Raw genomic sequence first — 24,793 nt, forward strand, 5'->3', positions numbered from 1 at the left:
CCGTCTTTTACTCACCAATCTCTGCAAACGTTTGCTGAACAGGTTCAAACATCATGTAATGCTGGTACTTTGACTCATTTATGCAGGTTTATGCTTAAAAGTGACTGTTTAGCATTATATCTCCATGGGTGACACGATGTTCATGGGACATCATGCATCATTGTTGGCAAAAAGTTTTCATGGGGTCTTTAGGCCTTTTTCTGTGCTATCATACAGCAAAATGGTGACTCTGATTTATAATTTTACCCTGACTTCCACACATAATTCTGAGCAACATAAATCAGGTTGGAAATATTAATGTAACTGTGATGGAGTTGTAAAAATAAAAATGGCATAAAAATAAATAGTGTTTTGGAAACATTTCTTCTCCAGTTTTATGGTTTAATTTGGCACATGGCACAATCAGCATGTATACATCTGGTATACATAAATAAATATTAAATATATTTATACATAAATATACATATAGAGCTATTAAAAAGACACTTGTTGTGGCCTCGGATTATGGTGTTGAGGATAAAACTAGTACAGACACTAACTGCTCTGCCCTCTGAAAATGGGTGCCTAATAATTGATAATAATGGTCATTTACACTTTCAGGTCAATGGGAGTAAAATCTTCATAAAAGCCCTATACATATATGTATGTATGCCCATATTTATATATATATTTAAAGAAAGACAGTTCTACACCGTGGTTATTCAGTGTAAAGAGGCCACCGTCTCCAGTCAAGAGGAACGCTTACAAAGTCAATGGAATCATGTCAGTTAGTTCAGTTCAATTTTAAGCTATTGTTTTCTCTTGCATGTAAAATAATAGATTTATTTTGTAATTCTTAAGCAAAATTAGACATATGTAACTTTTTTTAAAATAACAAAAAGTTCTATTTCGCAAAGACAGACGACAATAGACGCAGTTGAAAGACTACTTGTGGTGAACAAAATCAACGCAGTGGTAAATAAGCCCCCCCCCCCCCACCCTCACCCTCATCACACAAATATTTAACAAAAAAACATGGCAAAAGGCAATCAAACACGCGCACACACACAAACACACACATACACACACACACACACACGCACGCACGCACGCACACTCACACACACACACACACACACACACACACACACACACACACACACACACACACACACACACACACACACACACACACACACACACACACACACACAAACTCAAATATTCCCGATCGTACCCATAATCACTCACACCAGTCAAACAGTGCTCTGAGCGTTGTGTGTAAGTGTGCATTTCATGGGAATTTGACGCAGGAGCTGATAGATAATTTTGTTGTAAAAGATGCACTTCTTTAAACAAAAACAATTACAGTAACTTTAGAAGTCTTTATCTCCAGTGTTGTCGTGTGGAAAAGTTCCAAACAAAAGATTTTCAGTGTAACCAAGAAGAAAAAAGTAAAAACCACATATGAGGATATGCAACTGGAAAATTAGCTGCAGTTACCGTTTCAATCCACCGGTTTCCATATCAGTCATCTGTCTCAGGCTTCCTAAAAATCCAACCACTCAAGTCGGATCACTATGTTCCACACAAACTCAGCTCAGGGAAAAACCGTCAAATTAAGAGAAAAAACAGCTCTTTATAAGGCATTGAAAAGAAATCGAAAAGCAAAGCAAACAATATTATGCAGATGTCACCTTAGAGGCCACTGTTTTGAAACGTGTTTCCCAAAAAAGACTGTAATGGGAAATAAAATGCACTTTCCTTTGTTTTTGTTATTTTTTGTTATTTATTCAAGAAAAAAAGCGATCGCCCCATTCGCACGTTTCTGCTTAGAAAGGCGTTTTTTTTTCTTTTAAAACGATGATTAGAAAAAATACTGCTTGAAACGCTCGTCCCTTTTCGAAGGAAAGAGAGCAGTTCTGTTTTGGCAGGTTTGCACAACTTGACATCTGGAAAGAACTTGTCACTGCTTTTTGCAAAAGTCTATTCAAATAATTTTGTTTCTGTCATCATCCTGAATCCCCTTCTCTCGTTGTGACGCTTTCATTAAAACCAATGACTTTTCCCCCATCCCTCCCTTTGCTGGATCTCCATAAAGCTATACACGCGTGGTGGAGTGGGAATGTGGCAGCCCGGTGGAGTTGAAGCCGGCTGTGAAGGTGTTGTACGGATGTAGGTTCGGCATGCCCACTAGTGAGTTGGGGATCATGGTTATGGTGTTTGGCGTCATGAGCGGGATATCGTCAGGCGAGCGCCGCAGAGTCAGCGTGTAGTCGGGAAGTGAAGCGAGCCGCAGCGGGTCACCGGGAGGCCCTGCGTCGCACTCGTGGTGCGTCTGGTTCACCTGCAAAGACATGATCTCCTCTTCAGGGCCGTGGCGGTTCACGTCATTGGCGGTGGTGGCTCGTGGTGAGCTGGGTTGCGGGTGCTGTTCCTGCCGGCGCTTATCCTTGCGGTAGTACAGAGCAGCAAACGCCAGAACATTGAGGAACAGCAGTGAAGCTCCTACTGCGATGGTTACGCTCAGCTCGGTGGAATAATCCCGTGGGTTCTCCACCACCAGAGGGCCTGGTTCCTCTTCCCCGTTCCATTGCTCCTTCCCACTCTCGCTGTTGTACGCTGGAGACATTGGTGGCCGCTTGGTGTTGAACGGCCAGGCTTTGCCATTGGGACGTTTGGTGGACAGGGAATTCTGAGTCGTCTCGGGTGGTGGCACTTTGGTGGTGGTGGAGGTGTAGTGGAACATGTCATGCAGGTTGTACAGATGAGGGACCAGGTGCTTCCAGAATGCCACTTTGGTGGCACGGTAGTGATCACGGACTCGTGGCTTTAGGCCAATGTGCAGGTACAGCTGGTCTTGGGGATTGTATTTGGACCAAGCCACCTCTTCAAAACGATTGGCCTTAGTATGGATAAACTTGGTATCCTGAGGCACTGGTTTGTTGGGATCTCTGCAAAACAAATAAAAGATAAATCAATAAATGACACTGAGACGGTTTTTAATTTAAGGCATAGTTGCTAGAATTTAAGGAATAGTTCCAAACCCATTTTTTTTTTCATGTAATGCAAAAGACGTTGTTTTGCAGAACGTTTATGGTGCTCTTTTTTCAGTGAATGCATGCAGTGACTAAGGAACCATCAATGTATGAAATATTCTGAAGCTCTCAAATATTATTTCTCATTTTAAGTAGAAAAGCTTCAGAGACTAGCCATAGATTCCTAATTGTATGGACCAAATTAATGGTGCTTTTTGTCCTCACTAGACCTTGACAACCCCTCCTTCTTACATGCTTTCACTTTAAACAACATAACTTGCTGCTTAACTACCACAGTATGATGCATCGTATAAGAAATCAACTGGCTAGTCACGGCTGTTTCCCGAAACCGCATTGTCGCAACTTTGTCGTTCAACCACATTGGTTAATGATGTCACGCAGATGGTGGAGTGATAACCTCTTTTAATGAATCTGTTTCAGATCGAATTAATGCAAGTTTGTTTTGCTTGTTCTTGCGTAGAGCACGTTTGTACATGCACACTCTTAAAAAACGGCGTTTTAAATCTCTTGACAAATTAAAGACATAAATGACATTTTATGTATTCTAAATAAAAGATACAGATTGTACTGAATGTCAGCTTGCTTATTTGGCTCAAGATAAGGATTCATTAAGTCCACATGCCATGCAAACAATAAACTATGCTTTTAACCACAGGTCGAGAGCTGTCGTTTCAACTACACAACTTTGTGATGCTGTTTGTGAATGTTCGTTGTCCAATGGTTCTGGGAAACACAGACTCATGAACTATGCTTATAAGTGATTACGTTGCACAAGTGCCCAGTACTGGCGGAACATTTGAAATGTTTTAATGGGACGCCCTAAACCCTTGATCACTTGTGTAAATTAAGTGCGAGAAATGCGATTTGCTGTTGTGACATCAAAATCTTGTTGTATTGTGGTCTATGGATCTGCCTGAAATGTACATATGAGTAGACTCGCTCCCTCTGTCAAAATGGAGGGGTCAAGTGTTTGTCCAATTAAAATTCCCTCATCCACTTTTTACAAAGTTGAATGCACTTCAAAATGGCAGCGGGAATTTCCACGAGGAGAAGTGCTTCGAGAAGTTTATGAATATATGTCTATAAGTGGATATTCTAACTCTAAGGCAGGGGTGTCCAATCCTGTTCCTATTACTAGAAATTTTCAGGCGAGTGTCTTGGGTAAAATCGCTAAAATCGGCAGGATATATACCCCTCCAGGAGGAGAATTAGACATCCCTGCTTTAAGGGGACTGACTCTCTTAGAAAAAGTTGTGTTGGATAAAGGGATCTGCTTCTTAATATCATCATTATCATAGTTTCCAATCTTCAACGTTAAGGAAAATCAGCATGCTTCATTCTTGTCCACTCTGCCTTTTTATTTTCTCTTTTCAGTGAAACACTACCTTTATTCTTGGTCAGTCTAAGCACGCATAAAGACACACAGAGGTTGCAGCTTTTCTCAGATCAACCCCTGGAGTTTACGCCAATCAACAAAACAATTTACATCCATAGACATTCCTCATCATAACTGCACTCCTATCGGTCTTGTTGCGCCTTTTTGTTGTATAATGATACCACCCAGCAAACAAATTTAGGTTCTGGGAACGTTCTGGGAACGTTAGTTTTTGGTTCCCAGAACGTTCCTAGAACTTTCCCTTAACGTTAGGGGAACGTTCCCGGAACGTTTTCCTTACGTTATAAAAATGGAACCTAAAAATAACCTACATGGAACGTTCCTATAACGTTCTTGTTTGGTTCCCAAAAAAATAACCTCATGGGACCATTCGGGAACGTTAGGGGAACGTTCTGTGTTTGCTGGGCAGGTACTTCTTCCAAATCATCATTTTCTATTTCTCCCTCATGCGACATAACGTTACAGCTCATATCTCTAAGCACCTCTGCCTGCTGGGCTTCACGCATCCTCGGCTCATTCTGTATAAAAAAGAGATGTGCCAGAGGCTTTTAAAGTGAAACAAATGAATAAATCAACAGCTGAGATGTGCTTCAGGATGCAACTTGTTTTTGATAAAACAACAGCAGTGCATCCATTTCGTTAATTGCTTTGGGAAAGCAGTGCAGATTGCATTAACAGCGAGTGTGCTGATAGAAAGTGGACCATATTAATCTAAATGTTAAAGGGGGGATGCTGGCAAAGGCCCTGTGTGTGTGTTGTACTTTGCCTCTGGGGGTCACTGTTTCTCCAACTGACATTACAAACTCAATAAGGCAAAGCAAGGTTGCATCCAGCCTCTGTGGCACTAGTGATTTATCGTCTGTTTTAACATATGCCATGTAAATAATCACACATCTACTTATCTTGTAGCTCCAGTAGTGATTATGCTGAGTTTTAAGAGATATTCAAAGTGGTAAAACATACACTATGATACAGCCTAATGAAATACTTGCAATATTTGGTTGCAAAACAAATGATTTAATCAGAAATCCACTTTTTTATGAACATCAATAGAGAAATATGCTTTATGCTGCCACATGGCTTAGTTTAACAAACTGGGGCTTAGAGGGTCATGCTAACCAGCCAAACCTTGACCCCTCATCTGTGATAAAATACCGCAAGATGAGGTTGTAACAATAGTGGAGACTTGATCTTGATCTAAGAGACAACCATGAAATAAACGGTAACAGGTATCACTGGTGTGCTCTTGAGCAAGTCATTCAATTACAAGTGACGACAAGTAAAGAAAGATGTTATTGCACTAATATTGTCTGCCAGTGGTTCTGAAACCTTTTAAGCCAAGTACTACTTTTGCATTATCTGAGCAAGAGTCCTATCAGAAAATACACATACAACCTATAAAAACATTCAGAAAGGATAACACTGTAATTCTATGTGTTATTATTCAAATGTTGCAGTTCAATTCAAACACATTAATACTAAGTACATTTTAAAATTTGATCGTACAACTTTCACCGCATGTCTAGAACTGCTCTGACAAAGTGGTTTGTTTACATTATCAAAATCATGTTTGAAACATTGTGCTTGCCCTCATGAAATCGAGCATCTTAATGCCGCTCCAGACTAAGGATAAACAGGACAATTTCTGGCCTTTTGTTGTCTGCACTGCAGTATTCCTCTCTTGTGCAGTATCACATTGTTATGTGCGCACCAATCAGCACACCAGAGCAGCTACAACTCTTGCATTGCAGAAGAGTCTTAGATGCACAAAGATCTATTCAAATTTAGGGGTGTAATGGCACATATTCGTCCCGAACCGTCACCGTACGGACATCACGGTTCAATGCATACAGTCAGACAACGAATACATTGAGTCACAAGCGATCCACACTCCAATTCAGAATAATGCAACGCTGTTTTCTAACCAACACATAAGGAAAAAGATCAGAAGAAGAGACGATCTACACATCAACCCAAAACAAGAGTTCAGACGGCCCTCAAGAGCTTGCTAGTAGCCTATGCGCTGAGTTTCAATTATTTTTTGTGACGTGCTCCACAAACTTCAAGGAAACGATGAGAGAAAGTGGCATCCTGTTTTTTTTCTTTATTTTACAAAAGCACAATGTTTTGTTTTTATTTGTGTACACAAAGACTCTTTACAGTTTGTACAGAAGGATGTCTTACTCTTGTCTCTAAATGACGGAGTATTTTAAGTTGTTTCTGCTCTTAAAATGAGACAAAATCATTTGGCATTGTGCCGATCTGTGTCGTGGAAGTCTCACTACAGTCCAGTGATGAAATATGAATGTCCTGGAAATAGGAAAACTCAGGTGCCGCTTCGCTCACTCTCTCCTCGTGGAAAGGTGAAGTAGACTCGGATGTATATGGGACTTTTTCTCCCTCTCGCTCATCTTTCCATGATTTCTTGAAAAAGCTTAATATTGAAGTTTGTGCATCCGCCATTATCACCGTGTGTTAAAAAACTCTCACGCGCATAGAAAATGACAGCGTAGTCTACGTACAACACGCTAATCTGAGCAATACGTTTGAAAACAGCCGCAGCATTGGTCAATCTATCAATTAGAGTAACAAATCAAGGGGGGGGGGGGGGGGGGGGCTGCACATGTAAATCGTACCATATCGAACCTTGACCCCAAAACCGAGGTACGTACTGAACCATGACTTATGTGTATATTATTAAACCCCTATGTTATCCCCTGTGTTTACTATGTATAATTATTTTGTTTATATAAATACACACACATGCATGTATATATTTAAGAAAAGTGTGTTATTTACATATAAAATATAAAAATCTAAATATAATATCAATTATATATATATATATATATATATATATATATATATATATACACACACACACAGTATATACATATATAAATAAATATAAATATAATTTCATAAATATAAATATAAATATTTCTTAAATATATTCATGCATATGTGTGTATTTATATATACAACGTAATTATACACAGTAAACACACATATATTATGTAAATACAAACTTTTATTTTGGATGTGAATTAATCACTGCCCTGCACTTTAAACAAAATAAATAATAAAAAAAGAAAGATACGTTTCGTGTTTAACAGTCGTGCCGTGTACAACAGATTGGAAAGCCACTGGTCTATGCTGTGACACCTGTGCAAAAGAGCATGCGCATCTGAGATGGCAGAAAAATCGAGCTTTAAAGAGAAATCACACTCTTTCATGTTTTTTGTGCTCCCCCTCTCCCTTGTCTGAGGTAAATGGAGATAGGTTGAATGTCAGCTCAGCAGCCGATAAATAACTGGTTTTATTAGGCTGGTAATGATCCCCAATGAATATTGGCATCAGGAGCATGATGACTTTGTAGCTGAATATCAGTAATTAAGTTTCAAAGAAGCAGGCAGCAGAGGTAAGGTCATATTGATCTGCCACGGCGCAACATGCCAGAGAACAGGACATCAATGAATCCGCAGCCGCGCAGCCTATATGAATTCCTGCTGCGTGGCATGCGAGTCGCAGTCGGTGTACCTGGGGCATTCGCGGTTAATAGGAAACGCTAGCTTCTCAATATCACCATGCATTCTCATAATTGTCAATCAACCAGTTTGCATGACGCAGCATATTTGTGCAGAGGCTGGAATTGCAATGCCACTGACTGGTGATTTGAGGTCAGTTGTGATATTTTGTATGTGTTCTCCGAGGCTATTGATCTGCAGTGATGACATATTTTGTGTGGGTGTTTCACACGTGAGGGTTTAGCTCGGGATATAGTGTGAAGATTAAATAATTAGTGATGTTGGCCTTTAGAGTTAGCAGACAGCACTACTGCTATTGCTCACACTTAAAGGGGACATGAAATGCATTTTCAGATCTTTTATGTCTTTTCTCAAATCATATTTCCAGGCAGACTGTCAGCACTATTAATTACAGGTGATCAAATAAGATTCCCGTGGTTTCCGTCCCCTGTTTTGACGTTATCATTGTGTGTCACATTAAGAGTGATGCAAAAGACAATTTGAAATCTGATTTGAGCAGAAAGAACATCCAGACTGAAACACATCTGTGAAAATCTGATTGGAATCAAATTTCAAACCACCTCTAAAAGCAGACTTTCAAAAACCCAACAGGATAAAATATGGATATGCAAAAAAAAAAAAAAAAAAAAAATTTAATTCTGCTGGCAGTCTGAGCATAGCCATTATATTTCTGGAGGTTAGCAAATGAAGTTTGCATCGAAAAAGTTCATATATTTGTGATCTGATCATCCTCCATAACGTGGTTGCTATTAACATCTCATTCGTCTGTAAACGACTGACGCATTTGTATGACATTCAAAAGAGCTCCGTTATCAGAACCATAGTGAAGAATGAAACCACATCCGTGCCGGCTGGTCTGCTTTTGTCTACATTAAGGTTACAGAAAAATGTCAGATGGTCTTACTCGACAGCAATATCACTCTCATGATTAATGGACAGACATGAGTTGTTAAAAGCATACCTCCTTGATTTATATACGCATGTAGAGGAAATCACAAAGGGAGGAATTTCCAATCCTGGCATTTCATAGGGGTCGAAACAAAAACTCATACTTTAAAACGGGCAGTTAGCTTTGAGGTATTACTCATAGTCAAATCCAACCCTTATGTAGCATATTTTATTTATTTCATATGCCAGAGTAAATATTTCACTTAAAGTTGTGAAGTAATGGAAGTAGCGACTGATCTTTTCGTACATTGCTGTACGTACATCTGAGTGAAACAGATTATTTAAAAATAATAACTGGCGGGAGCTTGATCTTATCCACCCGTTGTTGGATGGAGGCATATGTGAACGCGAGCTTGCAGATGATAACAGAGAAAGCGGGATGATTTCCTGATAACCAATCACATTACAGCCTTGACATCATTGAATCGCTGTCAAGGTTGTATGACAGTCAATCATACTTGTGAATATTAGAGAAAGGAATGAGAAGTACACTGAATCCTACATTCTTATAAAACCACACTTTTAGTTGAAAACTCCCAAGAATAGATTAATCCAAAACAAACAATTAGTGTAATGCCATTGAAGATAATGATTAGCTGTTTCCTTACAAATGCAGTTAATTCAGTGTACTGAAGCCTCTTCTCCATTGACATCCATTAAAAGGCCTGTAGTCTCCTTGCCAGTGCACTGCAGCGTTATGCTTCTCTTTGTTAACCTTGAAGGCTCCCTGAGGGAAGGGACTCTGATATAAGGCAGTGTGAGTCATTCAGTGTTTGTGAAGTCTCATTTATCCTGGAGTTATGGCTGTTTATACTTAGTATATGTTTTGGTTATGTTACCGACCTCTTGCATGTTTTGCCTGTCAGTTTGGATTTGTTCGGAACAGTGTTATTTTAGTTTAATTGAGATACTATTATAGTTTTTATTAACTATTTCCCCACCATTGACGGAATTTTCCTGCTTTCCGTGTTTTCACAGGCGAAGAAGAAGCTGAAACAAGCGACATCACATGTAATCATATGCATATGTAAAATAAAGTGATCATCAACATTAAACAGCATATACCTGTAAAACAAAACTGCCTGATGTTACTGACTGAAATGTCGACCCGGGACGAGGTGTAGGACTGTAAAGCTTTGATATCGATCTACTGCATCTGTGTTTTGATCATCATTCTGAATCCCATTCAGATGTGATCTTTAACAAAAATGTGTTTTTCTCAGCTTTTTGCTCAAAATGTTTCTTTTTTATGAAACTTACCCACATTCAAGAGTTGATAAAAAAAGAATGCATGAAGCTAGAAAAAACTGGGTTGTTTTGTTTGAAAGCAGAGACACTGTTCTTTCTTTGATATATTGCATGTTCAGATATTCATACAAAGAAATATTCTAGGGGCCATGAAACGTTTGTAAAAATGATAAAAATGCTGGCTGTGGAAAGAGTTCATATTTTGACTTTTAGTGTCTAGTGTCTTTTAGTGTCTAGTGTCTTTTAGTGTCTAGTGTCTAAATTAAAAACTAAATAGTTTTTAATTTAAGCTAAGTAAAAATTATGATGTGATATGATAACATTTTTATTTTATTTTTTTTTAGTTAAAATTTTTGTAAATTAAATAAGTCACGATTTTCTATGGTTTTAGTTTTAGTTAAATAATAATAACCCTGAATTCTGTCCATGGCCGGTTGTATGGCTACTCTTTCAGATATTGGAATGTAATTTTGTATGTTTTTAATAAACTTCTGCTTAAGGAATATAAAACCTCAAGTCCAGTTCAGTGTCTTTGTTACGGTAACCATGTTAATATCAATAATGCGTAAAGAGTGTTAGTGAACGAGCTGGTTCCTGATCGTCCCACTAACCTCCAGTGTGCGTAGAGTGTGTGCAGATGGAGGCAGTGAATTAGCTGACAGTGTTCTGTCAGTGCGCCCCCTCAAATGGGTTCCTAAGCCGCTCGAATGCTTCTACGTTCAGGCCACTTGGGCTTGCCCAGTGAAGCAGTACTTCAGCCTCTATCAGCGCTACTCATTCAGATCTCAGGCCCTGAGAGGAAACGACTCGACGACCATTGAGCTTCTGAAACTAGGCTGGACTTCCTAAACACCATCTTAACACTGAAGGGAGAGGTCTGTCTGAAGATATTTCCGTCAAACAATCCATCTTTAGCAGTGCAATAGTAGCAAATTCAGTCTGGACAAAAATGCACTGTAAATGGTCATTTAATTAGTATTTTAATTAGTAGTGCTTGCTAAGGCTCATTGTTCATACTTCTAAACCCTGCAGGATTAAACTTTAGTTCTTGCGTTGTACCATTTCCCCTTTATATATGCAAATGAATGTAACCTTAAATCTTGTTTTTTTGTTTTTTATGAGGAGAGGTGAGCTAGGGATCAGAGATCAGTCTTACCATTTTTACTTGACAAACAACAAATTGGTAAAAAAAAAAAAAATGCAATTTATCTAGAGGCCAGAATGTATGGAAGCTTGTTTCCACCACAGAATGAAAATACAAAAAGTAATTGTGACTTTTTATCTCACAACTTTTTATCTCAGTATTTATCTCGCAATTGCAAGTTAAGAAGTCAGAATTGCGGAATATAAAGTCGCAACTGCAAGTTATAAAGTCAGAATTGCGTGATATAAAGTCGCAATTGTGCGGTAAAAAGTCACAATTGCGTGTTATAAAGTAAGAATCGCAATAAAGTCGCAATTGCGTGTTATAAAGTCAGAATTGTGAGATATAAACTCACAGCTGTGAGAAATAAACTCGCAATTCAGACTTTATTTCCTTAGAAATGGACTTTATAACTTGCAATTGCGAGTTTATATCTCACAATTCTGAGAATTGTGAGATATAAATTAGCAATTGCGTGTTATAAAGTCAGAATTGCGAGATATAAACTCGCAATTGCATGTACATTTTATAGTATAAAACATTTTAAAATACAATTGCGACTTTATATCACGCAATTCTGACTTTATATCTCACAATTCTGACAAAATATGAGAAATTGTGAGATATAAATTAGCAATTGCATGTTATAAAGTCAGAATTGCGAGATATAAACTCGCAATTGCATGAACATTTTATAGTATAAAACATTTTAAAAGACAATTGCGAAATTATATCACGCAATTCTGACTTTATATCTCACAATTCTGAGAAAATATGAGAAATTGTGAGATAAAAAGTCGCAATTATCTTTTAAAATGTTTTATTCTGTGGCGGATACAAGCTTCCATAAGAACGCCATAGAAACTAGAGATATAGCAGGACCTATCGACTTGAGCCAGTAAGCCACCATAGCATATGCTAAAAACAATTGAAAAACTCACCTTTACATACATGAATACATACATATAGAAAGAAAGAAATGGTGTTGCTCTTGGAAAAATACATGCAAAATAAATGAAAAAATGCATAAATAAATAAATATGAAGAGAGAAAGGTCTTTTTATAGAAAGGTCTTTTCACAGCAGAATAAATCTAATGAATATGACGAGGTGAAAACGAGTCTGAGTTAATTCGATGGGGCTGCATCGGTTATTCATCAGTCTAATTGGCAGCGCTTGGATGATTGTGGACATAGAGACGCCAAATCCGATGGCGCATCATAAAAGACTCTGTTTCCACTTCAGTGTCTTAGAGTACTTTGGTCAGGGTCACTTATTTCAATGAAAACACCATCTTCAGCTGAATCCAACTTAAGGTAGTGTATGTACTTTTAATTTTAAAGTTTTCTATCTAGGAGTTATTTATAAGTTCAGGAGGTAGTGTGCACTGATCTGTGTGTTTTTTTCATCTTACGGTACATTTCAAGGTCCACACACAACTGGCTTTGCTTTTGAAAGATGCGGTGTTACATTTAGAGTTTTCTTATCTTTCATTGCTGTTCTCAAGGTCAGTAGATAGAAAGAAATAGAGAGAAAATGCTTTCAAATAACCTTGCTGTTAAGGCTAAACATTTTAACTGCTGTTGTTTAAAGTATTTTTCAGATACACAGTGGCTGGGTGTCGTTTAACTCATTACACAATACTTTCTCAATTCCTCACAGAACAAGAAAAAAGATAATTAGTGTTATTTGATATGGCTACAATTATTCATACTTATGTTTATGGACGTGAATAGATAGGAATAACATTTTAGACCTAACATTTCCAGTCACTTAAATTATTACCTATTTTTGCTCTGCCAATGAAAGCATTTCAAAACAAAGTCGAAGCAGAATCAACATCAGTGTCTCTAAGCAATATATGGGTTTTCGTTTCTTAATGAATCAGAATTTTTAAATATAGCGGTTGAGTGAATGATTCAATGACTCAATTATAATCTCTTGTGAAAAAGAAGTGCACTTAACTGTATTGAATGTACAACTTAAGTACGCTTTTAAAAAGTATGCGTTGGGAAAGTGTCAAATTAACGTTTTACTTTAAAATAATTTTTAAATCATTGTTTGATTAATCTTCATCATAATTTTAATTCTGTCACTGCTGCAAACTGACCACCGCACAAAATATGAAGAATATCAAAAACTTTTGAATCAGCTGTCCACGGCAATCCTAAACCTTTATCAATACAATAACACACATTTGGCAAAATATCATCTAATCATCGCTATAGGCCTATGTCACGAAAAAATTGAAGACCGGAAGTTGGTCTTTTAGTAGGGATACGGCTCTTCTGGTTAGCTTTTTACAATGGCGGAGTCCGATAGATACCGCTGGACCAAATCTCTCCGCAACCTGCCTGAAGTCACATATGGCGATGTGGTTCGGATGGTAAATGAAAACTCTCAAGTGGGAAAGCGTGAAAGCTGAGGTATGGCTGTCTACGTCCTGATGCAGAGCAACCCGGTACACTACAACAACAGCTGCGGGTGTAGCCTGCCGTACGCCAGTAAGGTAAACGTTTCTATGGTAACAGCGAGTTGGACAAATCAGCAGACGTTGCTGCTACGCTTAGGATTGTGGGTAGTGTAGTTTTTTTTTCTTAAGATCGCGGATAAAACACGTTTTTCTTAAAACAAGGTTGATTTCATACAGCTTCTACATGAGCAAAAACCTTCATTTCACAACCTCATAGCTCGTGGTCAGTCTACCTCGGATGGTTTAGACATTATGGCTGATAATCTAAATCCTTATTGAGAAATACTGTTGACCGGAAGTTCTGTATCCCTAATCCGCGATCCGGAAGCAGGAAGTGTGACATAGGCCTATTGACAATATGTCAATTTTGCCAAATGATAATATTTTTTGTCAATATCCCACACCACTAGCAATCAACACTTCTTAAAAGTGTATTTTTTAATTTTTTAATTAGGCTCAAATACTGTACCATTACACACACAAAATGTTCTTGAAATGTATTAGCACCTCTACATCACTGTTAGCAAGATTTTCCGCAGTAAGCCGAAAAGAAGGCAATGCTTTTGAAGTGATATGGGTAGCTGGAGGACACCTGTCCCTGTGCACTCTTCATTATGACTGCTATTGATCAGGTGAGTGATGGTCAACATGTGTCCTGACTGCGGTCCGGCACTGATCTCTCGCTCTCCTCTGATGGTGCTCATTACATTCGACATGCAGCACAGCCTCTTCATCATGTGCAGCTTCTTACCTTTTCTGAAGTAAATCTGCATATCTCAGAGATACAGTCAAGTCAAGTCAACTTTAGCACTTTTAACAATATAAATTGTTTCAAAGCAGCTCTACATTGATAATCGTAAATAACAGCAACAGAGATTGTTTTGGTTTTACAGCAGCTCTAGAATAAAGTTATTGTCCAGCTAAAGTTGGTTTTGATTGATTGATTCACTTCCGTTGCAAAGATCATTAGTTATTAACTTAGGGGCCGCTAACACGACACCGTTCTAACAGAAAACACTCAACGCGCTCCAGCCTGCTTATCCGTTCAAAACAGTGCCTGGTGGCTCGAGAACGCAAAGCCTGAAATAGAATTCCAAGGCGCAAGCCTTGAAAAATTTTGGAGGAAAAAAAATATATATACAGCAGGGGTTCAACTATGGCCCTCAAGGTCCACTTTCCCGCAGAGTTTAGATCTAACCCTAATCAAACACACCGAACAAGCCAATCAGGGTCTTCAGGATTAAGAGAAAGTTGCAGGTAGCTGAGTTTAATCAGGGTTGGAGGAAAGTGGATCTCAAGGGCCCGAGCTGAGAACCCCTGTCCTACAGAATCAAGTGCTAGGCTTAATTGAGAGCTCTGTGAGACTGTTACACAAACGGAAAACAATCCCTTTTAATTCCCGAGTGGACTTGCAGAAGTCTAAGAAAAGACAAAACAAGCGGATGCGGGAAGCAATTTATCTCAAAGCCTCAGAAAGAGATTGGCCTGGCCTTGGAAGCAGGGTCAACTGATGCTCAAAAGACTGTTTTCGTCTGGGTGTAGCGGTAGGGGAAACTGCTCATTAACATGCAGCATTGAAATGATTATTTTTGCTTTCACAATCACGAGGCAGATAGGACAAGACAGTATGAGTTAATGAGCATCTGCTCGCCATTCAGATGAGGTACAGGCAACAGAATTTCAATAAGACAGATGTCAATATAAATACGTCGATAAAACACGAATTGCAGGCTGTGTCAAATCATTGAGCGATTACAGTCGAGCTGGCATGTGTGCAGCTAAATCTTATTTATTAATCATGGCTTATTGATTATTGATTAGTCATGTTTTATTCTTGGTGTGGAATAGCCAATGTCTCAGCGAGGGAAAGCATCATGAAAAAACATGGGCTTTTCAAACAGAAATATCTGGATTCATCCCAGCAGGCCTTAGCATTTCTAAGAGTGTCTTGTGTTCTTGTTACAAAAAGCATGCAGAAAAAAGAGGAGGGCAAAAGGAAAAGCACAACAGTATTCTGCTCAGCGACGTCTGTGGCCCGGCACAGCATGGGCTGTTTGACTGGAGGCTGAATGACACAGTAGAAGAATGCCAAGGAAACAGTCCCTGTCCATCAAATGCTAACGCTACAATCTCTAAAGAAATGCAGACAGCAGCATTTGAGGTCCATTTGTAGCCTGAACAAAAGCGGTATGTGCAAACAATTCACTTATCAAGTGTGTAGAAGGTTCTCGGATGCTTTTGTTCTTCTGCAGGACCGATGGCCACTGGTTAACACTTGAGAAATGAATTAGGGTGCTAATTTACTGTTAAAAACCAGCTGAGAAAATGTCTCAAAAGCCTTGGAGATTCGAATTCAATTTAATGGTACTACGTTTGGAAGCATTTTACCGTTATTCTTCCATTTATTTCAGAGCCTAATGATTTTTAACAATTGTTCCAAAGACAGATAAAATGTCTATGTGGACTTTTCTTCAAAAAAGACTTGTTGAAATATGAAATATGTAGAGCTCTCAGACTCACAGTCTTAAGAATAAAGGTCCTTTATTGGCATCTATTGGTTTCTATGAAGAACCTTTAACATCCATGGAACAATTCCTTTCTACAAAATGTTCTTTATATTGGAAACAGTTTCTTTAGACTTTTAAAATGTTCATCCAAAAGAGTTCTTTTATAGAACTTTTCACTAGAAGGTTCCATGGAAACGCTACGAAAATTCCTTTGGAACCTATTTTTAAGAGACATTAAATTCCTGAACAAATACTATTCATAAAATTCAGGATAATACATTTTCTTTCTGGTGAAATTTGAAATTATGTCATCAAATATAAAAAGTGTGGCTGTGGACATGCATGTTTTTTCAGCCTCTGCTGAAATGTTATTAATATTTTAAATTTGTATTTTTTTCTATTAGCTAATAGATTTGAGCATGCAGATTGACCCAAACACATATTTATGAAGTAAATGAGGGGCTCATACTCAGGCATGACATTCAACAAAGAAACATGTTACTTTGTCACTTCCCTTACCTTAGTCTTCTGTCAAACATGCCTTCCTACCCAGATGCCACAGTTATTTTTATGTTGTATTCCAACTGCATGGGGAAAACACTGCTTGTAAGCACCATGAAGCAGAAAGAAGAATTTAGCTTTGGGGAATGATACAACGGTTGACATTTAACAGCACAAGCTTAATGTAATGTTCACCCAGTCCACTCGAGGTTCCATATTCACGTATGTATCGGGCGCTGGTACAAGTGTCCAATTTCGTGAGACGCTATCTAGGTCATCACATGGAGAAGCTGTAAGCACACTTCACACGCTGTAGTGCACATTTGTGGCTGTGTCCTCAGATCTAAACCAGAGAGTTTGCTAGTTAAGATGGAAGTAATGATTTGTGTATATTTCATGTGATTGAGAGGTTTATTATCCTTGCATCTAATCCTTTTTTCTGCTAAGCAGCATCCTATATAATCCGCCACAGAAATGGAGCAACTCTATGGGCTGTAATATCAGAAACTCAACACATCAGTACGGCCTGAAACTGATTCTATAATGCCAGTCCTATTGAGAGCCATTAGATGAATGACTGCAAGAGGATACACTATTTGTCATGTAATAAATAATCTTTACATAATAGTTTTTCTGAGAGGATGCTTTTAAAATGGGCTGGCTTTTCTACTGGGAGTGATTATTTACGGACAGTGAGTTTTTAAGGCTTGATAGGTTTTGTCTTCACGTTAAAATATGTTCAAGACATTGTAAAATTGAAATCTGGAAATTGTGTGCATTGTGTACATGAAATTATCTTTGAGATCGTCAATATAATAATGGATTAAAATGGACAATGTACACTAATACTGCACATGAACACATTTCAAATTTTCACTCTTATGACAAAACAGACCAAAATAGTGATGACTCATCTTGCAGGCTTGTGTTTTTTGTTTTGTTTTCATCCAATAAAATGTTCTCTAGATGAGAATGTTCTCGTCCCCTAAATTGAAAACACCATCTGTTTTCCAAAATCAGTAGGAAGTAGCTAGTGGTGTTTGGTCTGTCTTTAGTTGTGCTCTATTTCCTTTTCCAACCATCAAGTGGTTGCAAAAGAAGTTTGATTTGGATGTTTCTTTATTATTTTCATCCATGGCACAAGTCAAGAGTGATTTGATTGGGCCAGGCATTAACTCTTGGCTATTTTAAAAAGAAACAAGACTTTCTCCTGTTTTAGTATAGGACATAATGCTGGGTTTTGCACAGATTTCACAATTCGATTCGATACCGATATATCAGGTAATGCATGCCAGAGGAAACAAAATCTCTCAACTAAAGCTGTAGTTCAACTAAAGCCCAAACTATTAAGTCCACTTGCTATTTATTTTTAGATATAATAATCAACACATCAAACTAAATTAAATTGCACATAAGGCCGTTTTTTTTAACATTTATAAACTTGTTTGTTTTCATGACAGATTAATACATGACTAACAGTAAAACATAAATAATGTGTACTATATTTAGCAAAGTGCTCCAATATAGAGTTACTTAACCAACAAGCTTTGGAGTTTGGACATTGAATGGCTTTTCTTAAGGTAAATGTAACATTATGTAAAATTGTTTACAAGCTGTTTTATTGACATGGTTACACAAGACATGGTTAGTTTCAGTAAGTTGTACTGTATGTTTCGAAATACCTTCTTGATGTTCTTTCATGTTTATTTGGTGTCTTAACTAGTTGTAAAGATGAAGAGATGATCAATTCACGTGCTACAGCAATCTGTCAGCACACATTGAAGAGCACCAAAACCACATTTACAACGTTTGAATTTTATGATAAAATTGAGAATTTGAAAGCTAAGACTGCTTCATATCGAATGTAACAAAGCACAAAGCTTATTGCAATTTTTGGATGACGTGTTTTGTTCATGCATTAACTTTAAACGGCATAGACTAAAAGATACATTTTGGAATTTAAGGAACACTATTGATTTAAAATTAGCATCAATTCAAATCCACCCAGCACTAATAGGAAATACATCAACACAGAAACAACAAATAGCACTAGTCAAATAATTTCAGTTCTTTCCGTTTTTACTGAGAAAACAGAGAAAATCTGGCAGTCTAACTGAGAAAGATATTACCCTATGGGGAGAAAACCAGAGTTTTGCGTACAAATGTCCCATGCCCTTGAGCTAATTTGACATTTTCTGGACAGATGTTGTTCTGAAATGTTCTCTGATATGCTTGCAGAATGTTGACTTGAGCAAAAAACAAAACAAAAAAAAAAACCCTGCGGTTCTCCGCCATCCATTAGCATTTCTACTTTGTGTATGTTATTTTTGGCTACACCTAGTGTGCACTTAACAGTTAAAGAAAGATTTATAAACGCGAAGGGGTGTCATTTTTATTGTGACTGGTAAAAGTGGAGAAGCAGCAGCATGACCAATCAATTTTTCTCAGTAACAGCAGTTGTCAAATTAGATTTGTGTTGTTAGAGCTGATTACAAGCACTCCTCATACAGATCTATAATGCTTTGTGCTCCGGGCAGGATTGAGCAGGATGGAGAGGGGGAACGAGGGAGCGTTGTTGGGGAAGCGCTCACCTGGGGCGGCAGTGATCAACTCAAGAGAGGGGTTTTGATCGATGTTGCTGAAGGGCAGAAATGCGTTAAGTTCCACTGATAATTCTCTCTGCACGGGGTCTCAAGCCCCATTCATACAGTATGCTGTAAACAATGCTACTCAGTAAGAGATGCATGTTATTTTTTATTTGACCTGAATAAAATATTTTACATAAAAGATGTTTGCATATAGTCCATAAGACAAAAAAGCCACATTTATAAAAATGAACCCGTTCTAAAGTTTACGTACCCTTGATTCTTAGTACTGTGTGTCGTTAACTGGATGATCCACAACTTTTTTGTTGTCGTTGAGATGGCTGTTCTTGAGTCCTTTGTTTGACCTGATCAGTTAAACTGCCCAATGTTCTTCAGGAAAATCCTACAGGTCCCGCAAATTCTTCATTTTTCCAGCATATTTTGCATATTTAAACCCTTTCCAGCAAGTGACTGTATGATTTTGAGATCCAACTTTTCACACTGAGGACAATTGAGGGACTCAAACACAACTAGTAAAAAAGGTTCATACATTCACTGATGCTCCATTACACAATGTATTAAGGGAAACATTTTGAAGATCAATGTATATTGTACTTAATTTGTCTTCAGGGAAACATGTAAGTATATTCTGTTACTTCCGAAGGGCAGTACTAAATTATTATTTTTTTCTCTTAATGCATCGTGTTTCCTTCTGAAGCATCAGCGAATGTTTGAACCATTTTAATATATAATTCAAGAACAACCATCACAAAAAAAACAAAAAAAACAAAGGACAGTGCTAAATAAAAAAGAACATGCATCTTGTATGATCCCTCTTATTTTGTTAAAATTATTCCTATTTTCACAGATTCTGCAAGGGGTTCACAAACTTTCAAGCACCACTGTACTTAATGAGTGGTACCTACAATGTATGTTCTTTCAATTGCACATTAGTGGTATATAAATATAAAACATTTTCATTCTGATTTAACAGCCAATTATTGGCATTCTGGTATTATCATGGTCTTAAAACACCTGCCTGAAATGGCTAGTTTGTTGTATTGCCGTTATTACTGTGACTTTGCTATTTCACCATGTAACACATTTGTATAATGCCCGCCTACTGGCTACTTTGACCCACCCTCATAAAAAGCTGGCTAAGTCATTTTCCTATGTCGAGAGGATGCTGTTTTTTTTGCTGCAATAACAAACAATATTGTATGGACTTCCAATAATGACACCATAGTTGCCATACATATAATAAAGTTTACAGCTGCTCATGAAGCCTTGGGAGCTGAACACATGATTATGGTGAGGGCTTTTACATTTTAAACACACGCTCTAAGCAGTTGACCAATCACAACAGACTGAGCCTTCTGACCAATCAGAGCAGACTGGGCTTTTCTGAAAGGCGGGGCTTTAAAGAGACAGGAAATAATGCAGAGAGTGAAAGACCTGCTGCAGAAATCTACAGTGTGAGAAAAAGAATGTTTTAAACTTTAAATCATGTAAATGTATTCTAGAACCCATCAAAAAAAAAAAAAAAAGTATGAACTTGTATATGAGCATAATATGGGTTCTAGAGTTTACCCAGACTGTGCATGTTGCACGGTACGCACTTACCCAGTTTTGGCAAAGTTTGTCCAGTAGGTCATGACAACAGCACTGAGCATGACATCATTTTTGGAGAAGTTGCAGGGGAAGAGGTCGGTTGGGCCAATCATGGGTATACCGAAGACGTAGGGCACCTCGTCTCCGTGGGCCGCGTCGGACCAGGCAGGCTTCATCAGGCTCTGACAGTGATGGTAGAAGGCGTAGAAGTAGGTGGGTGACCCGTACCGGGCGTGAAGATCTGCCGTCACCACTGAGGGCTCCACCCACTGATGATCAGTGAAAAGCGCCACCAGAGTCTTGCGCCGCGTCTCAGGGTTGTCTCTGTCCGCCCAGTCCGTGTACATGAACTTAATGGTTTCTCGGAGAGTATCCTTTCCCTCTGGGTAACCATACAGACTGTCCACAAAGTCTGAGACAGAAAAGTCGAAATCATTGCCCGAGACACCGTCTTCAGAGTCCACAACGTTCTCCACAAAGCGCAGACCCTCACCCTGGTTGACACCCAGCATGATGTCATAGTTGAGAAACTCGCCCTGCTCCATCAGGATCTCAGGGTCATCGGGAATGACATCGCCGTCGATGACCGGGCCGAAGGCTACGTGGTATCTCGCCGGCTGGATGTCTTGTTCCACCAGTTCACGAGCTGTCTTCTTTCTCAAGCAATCTACCATGTCCAAAGTGTCCAACACATTACAGCCCACTTTCTCTGCCAGCAGCCTTGTGTACTTAACCGGCTGGTAGTTGACGGCCCAGCTGGACAACGCTGAGCCACTCTGGATTATGGCACGATGAAACAGTCCTGCAGGAAGAGGAGACAAAGTAATGTATTTTAGACAAGGTTATACATCAGGAATCAATGATTAGAAAGAAGGGAAACAACTTTTTATGGGTACTCTAAATCACACTAACTTCGAATCAAGGACAGAATAGTGTTATCATGGAAATATGTACATTAATGTCTTAAAAATAAACCAAACAATCTGAAAAAGACTACAGAAGGCAAAATAACACATCCCTTTTTTGTGTTAGCTAACACTAAGCTTCCCTGCTAGCTTAGTGCTAACTGATTACCTTGCTGAAAATCAGTCTAAGCTGGTTGGCTGGTCTTATAGTAACTTGTAAAAATGCCCCAAACCCCACTAAAAGCAGCCAAACTGTCCAACCTGACCAGACTTGGAGACCAGCCTAGACCAGCCAACCAGCTTTTTTTTCAGTCAGTAATATTAAGATGTACCAGTAAAACAGTAAAATCACCTCCTGTCCGAAAAGAAAGCAGGTTACAACAAACAGGGTGTAACAAGGTAAAGTACTGCCACAACAAGTTACCACTATAGAGTTGCATGATAAATCGTAAAAAGATCCCTATCTCGATTCAAACACCCACACGACCTAATTCCTAATAGTCTATGAAACCTTTAACACAATCACACCGGAACATTCAGACCTGTGTTTGCGCTGCCGCTGATCCAGAGAGAGCAGTTGTCATGTGTCGGTGCTAAACAGCTTTAAAAACATCCCTTTCACACAGTTTCATTATTTTTGATGCAATTATTCACATTATTACAGAAGTACTAGGATAAAAGATTATAGTTCTGATAAAAACTGATGTCTATGGTAGAGATCAAAAGAGTAAATCGCCTTGAGAAAGTAACTTGGCATTTCAAATAACAATTGTATCAATGACATTGTTATACCAGTAGGTGGCGACAAGTGACTGTTAAAATGTATTTCTTGAATCATTCAAGAGATTTGTTCAAAAATTCTATTTCATCCAGTAATGAAACAAGTGAAGTCTTTATGAGTGAGTCATTGAATCATTAATTCAAACCAAGTTTTTGAAATAATTCAGATTACTTAAACATTTCAAATTGACTGCAGCAAATTACATTTTGACATTTTGATTATTTAACCAGTATTCCATGTATGTAAATCAATATAATGTAATCGATTGACAACCTTATTATAAAGTCACATTTAAAAAAGATGAGAAGCCTTGTGTTATTATCTGGAGATGGTGAACAACTGGAGAATGTGACCCTTTAATTAAAATACTTTAATAACCAGCGTAAAGGTCTAAATATTTTCCCAGAGTTTGTTTGCATTGATCTCAGAAAATCACGTCTGCCAAAGCAACTCAGAATGCAGAATATGATTAAAACTAATCATTACACAAACATGGGCACAGATGGCCATGGGCCGAGGAATGCAACACAATTTCATCCACTCCGCTGAAACGTTCACAGCTATAATCTACGCCCACATTTGTGTCTAGATGTGTATCTGAATGTGCTGAGATCCACACCTCACTGTGTAACCGAACAAGTCAATACCCGAACCTTTCAACGAATCCTTTACTCTCTAAAGCTTAGATCAGCGATAAGCACATGCTAACGGGATCTAATTCCTCAACTACACTTACACTCCTACTCCTTCTTTATCAACAACAAAGAAGCCCGGACTCAGCAGTGCGTAGGTAGCATAACGTACCACACATCCCCGCAGCGAGAACGCTTTTGGCCTCACTCCCACCTTAATGACCGCTCAATATTACTATTACCACCCCTCTGCAGTGAAACTCACCACAGCTAGAGACTCAAGTGAGCTAGTATGTACATACTACTGTTCAATGATCATGAATGGCTTAAAAAATGATCACGAGATATATCCACGCTAGTACTTTTTCTCCTTTGTGCTCGTACCAGGTTTGCTTCTCTTTAAACTTCCTGCATCACCCTCCTCCGGGCACCTTTTTTACCTGACTACACAAATTGATTCGCAGCGAGGCTTTTCTTCGTTGGCCCACTGCACACTAAGGAAATTTACCCACTACTTAGGTTTCCTCATTTCCCCAAAGATAACGTTCTGGAGGCCAAGTGGTGAAGAGAGTCCAAGGCAGTTCAAATAGCCAGGACTTGCACCTTGCTGATGGGCAGGCTGTGATATTTCCAACCCAACTAACCTGCGTAACCTTTAATTTTTCTGCAATTGCTCTTCAGTTGAAGAGGTTGGGGAAATGTGCTGGTGGTGTGCTGTCAGATGCAGTGCTCGTATATTGTTAACACCTGACACATGTGTATTTGTGTGTGTGGCTGTGAATAGCAGAGCTCAGGACAGGACAGTGGCCAGACTCCCAGGGCGAGGGAGCAGATGTCAAGGATATCGTCTCTCTCTCTTTCTCTCTCTCTTCACAGCATTCACAGTGTTGCTGTGGGATGAAAGATGGCCACCTGGGGCTCGGGAAGCCAAGACTGTCTCTGTGCACTTCCACTCGTCCCAAATGGTTAGCTTTTCTGAGCTGTCAACACGCAGTGCATTATTAGGCCATCAACATATGAATATTGTAAACATATGCTGATGCTTAAGTGTGCAACAGAAGAGATTTGTAAGAAGAATGTATTTGTCCAAACCACACTGGACCACACTGACTTTCATTATATGGAATTTTTTCTTCTTTTTTTATATGAAAGAAAGTCATACACAGTCTGGAATGGCATTAGGGTGAGCAAATGATGACTTTTGGGTGAACTGTCCTTTTAATGTGTGCTTGTGTTACTGTGGTGATGACAACCTTCAGCACACAAGGGGGCGATAGAGTTTCCTTCAAATGTCTGTGCCAAACCTGCGGACTATATCATGAAGCCGGTGTAGGTGGTAAGTCAGGTATGTTTAATTTGTTCCTATCCTGAGGTTTAGATAGTGGTTTGGCTTTTAGCGGTGTTCAGTGCCAAAGTAACTGTGAGCAAAACCCCACATCTCTAAATAAAGTCACTCCCCCTATTTCTCTGCCTCCAA

At 38.7% G+C, this 24,793-nt stretch overlaps 1 protein-coding gene across 2 annotated transcripts in view; it reads right to left on the reverse strand.

Moving 5' to 3' along the window:
- Positions 1 to 794: 794 nt before the first annotated feature.
- Positions 795 to 24,793, reverse strand: part of nlgn3a (neuroligin 3a) — a 237,642-nt gene continuing 213,643 nt past the window's right edge. For both annotated transcript variants that reach the window (XM_077235619.1, XM_077235618.1), the window contains 2 exons: positions 21,011 to 21,800; positions 795 to 2,933 (listed from right to left, as the gene is read on the reverse strand). In XM_077235619.1, coding sequence (XP_077091734.1) covers positions 2,081 to 2,933; positions 21,011 to 21,800 — 1,643 coding nt within the window. In that variant the 3' untranslated portion in view covers positions 795 to 2,080. The remainder of the gene's footprint in view (positions 2,934 to 21,010; positions 21,801 to 24,793) is intronic.

Source organism: Siphateles boraxobius, unplaced genomic scaffold (assembly GCF_051911475.1).
Source record: "Siphateles boraxobius isolate OS27281-9 unplaced genomic scaffold, OSU_SipBor_1 2, whole genome shotgun sequence".
Taxonomy (NCBI): Eukaryota; Metazoa; Chordata; class Actinopteri; order Cypriniformes; family Leuciscidae; genus Siphateles; species Siphateles boraxobius.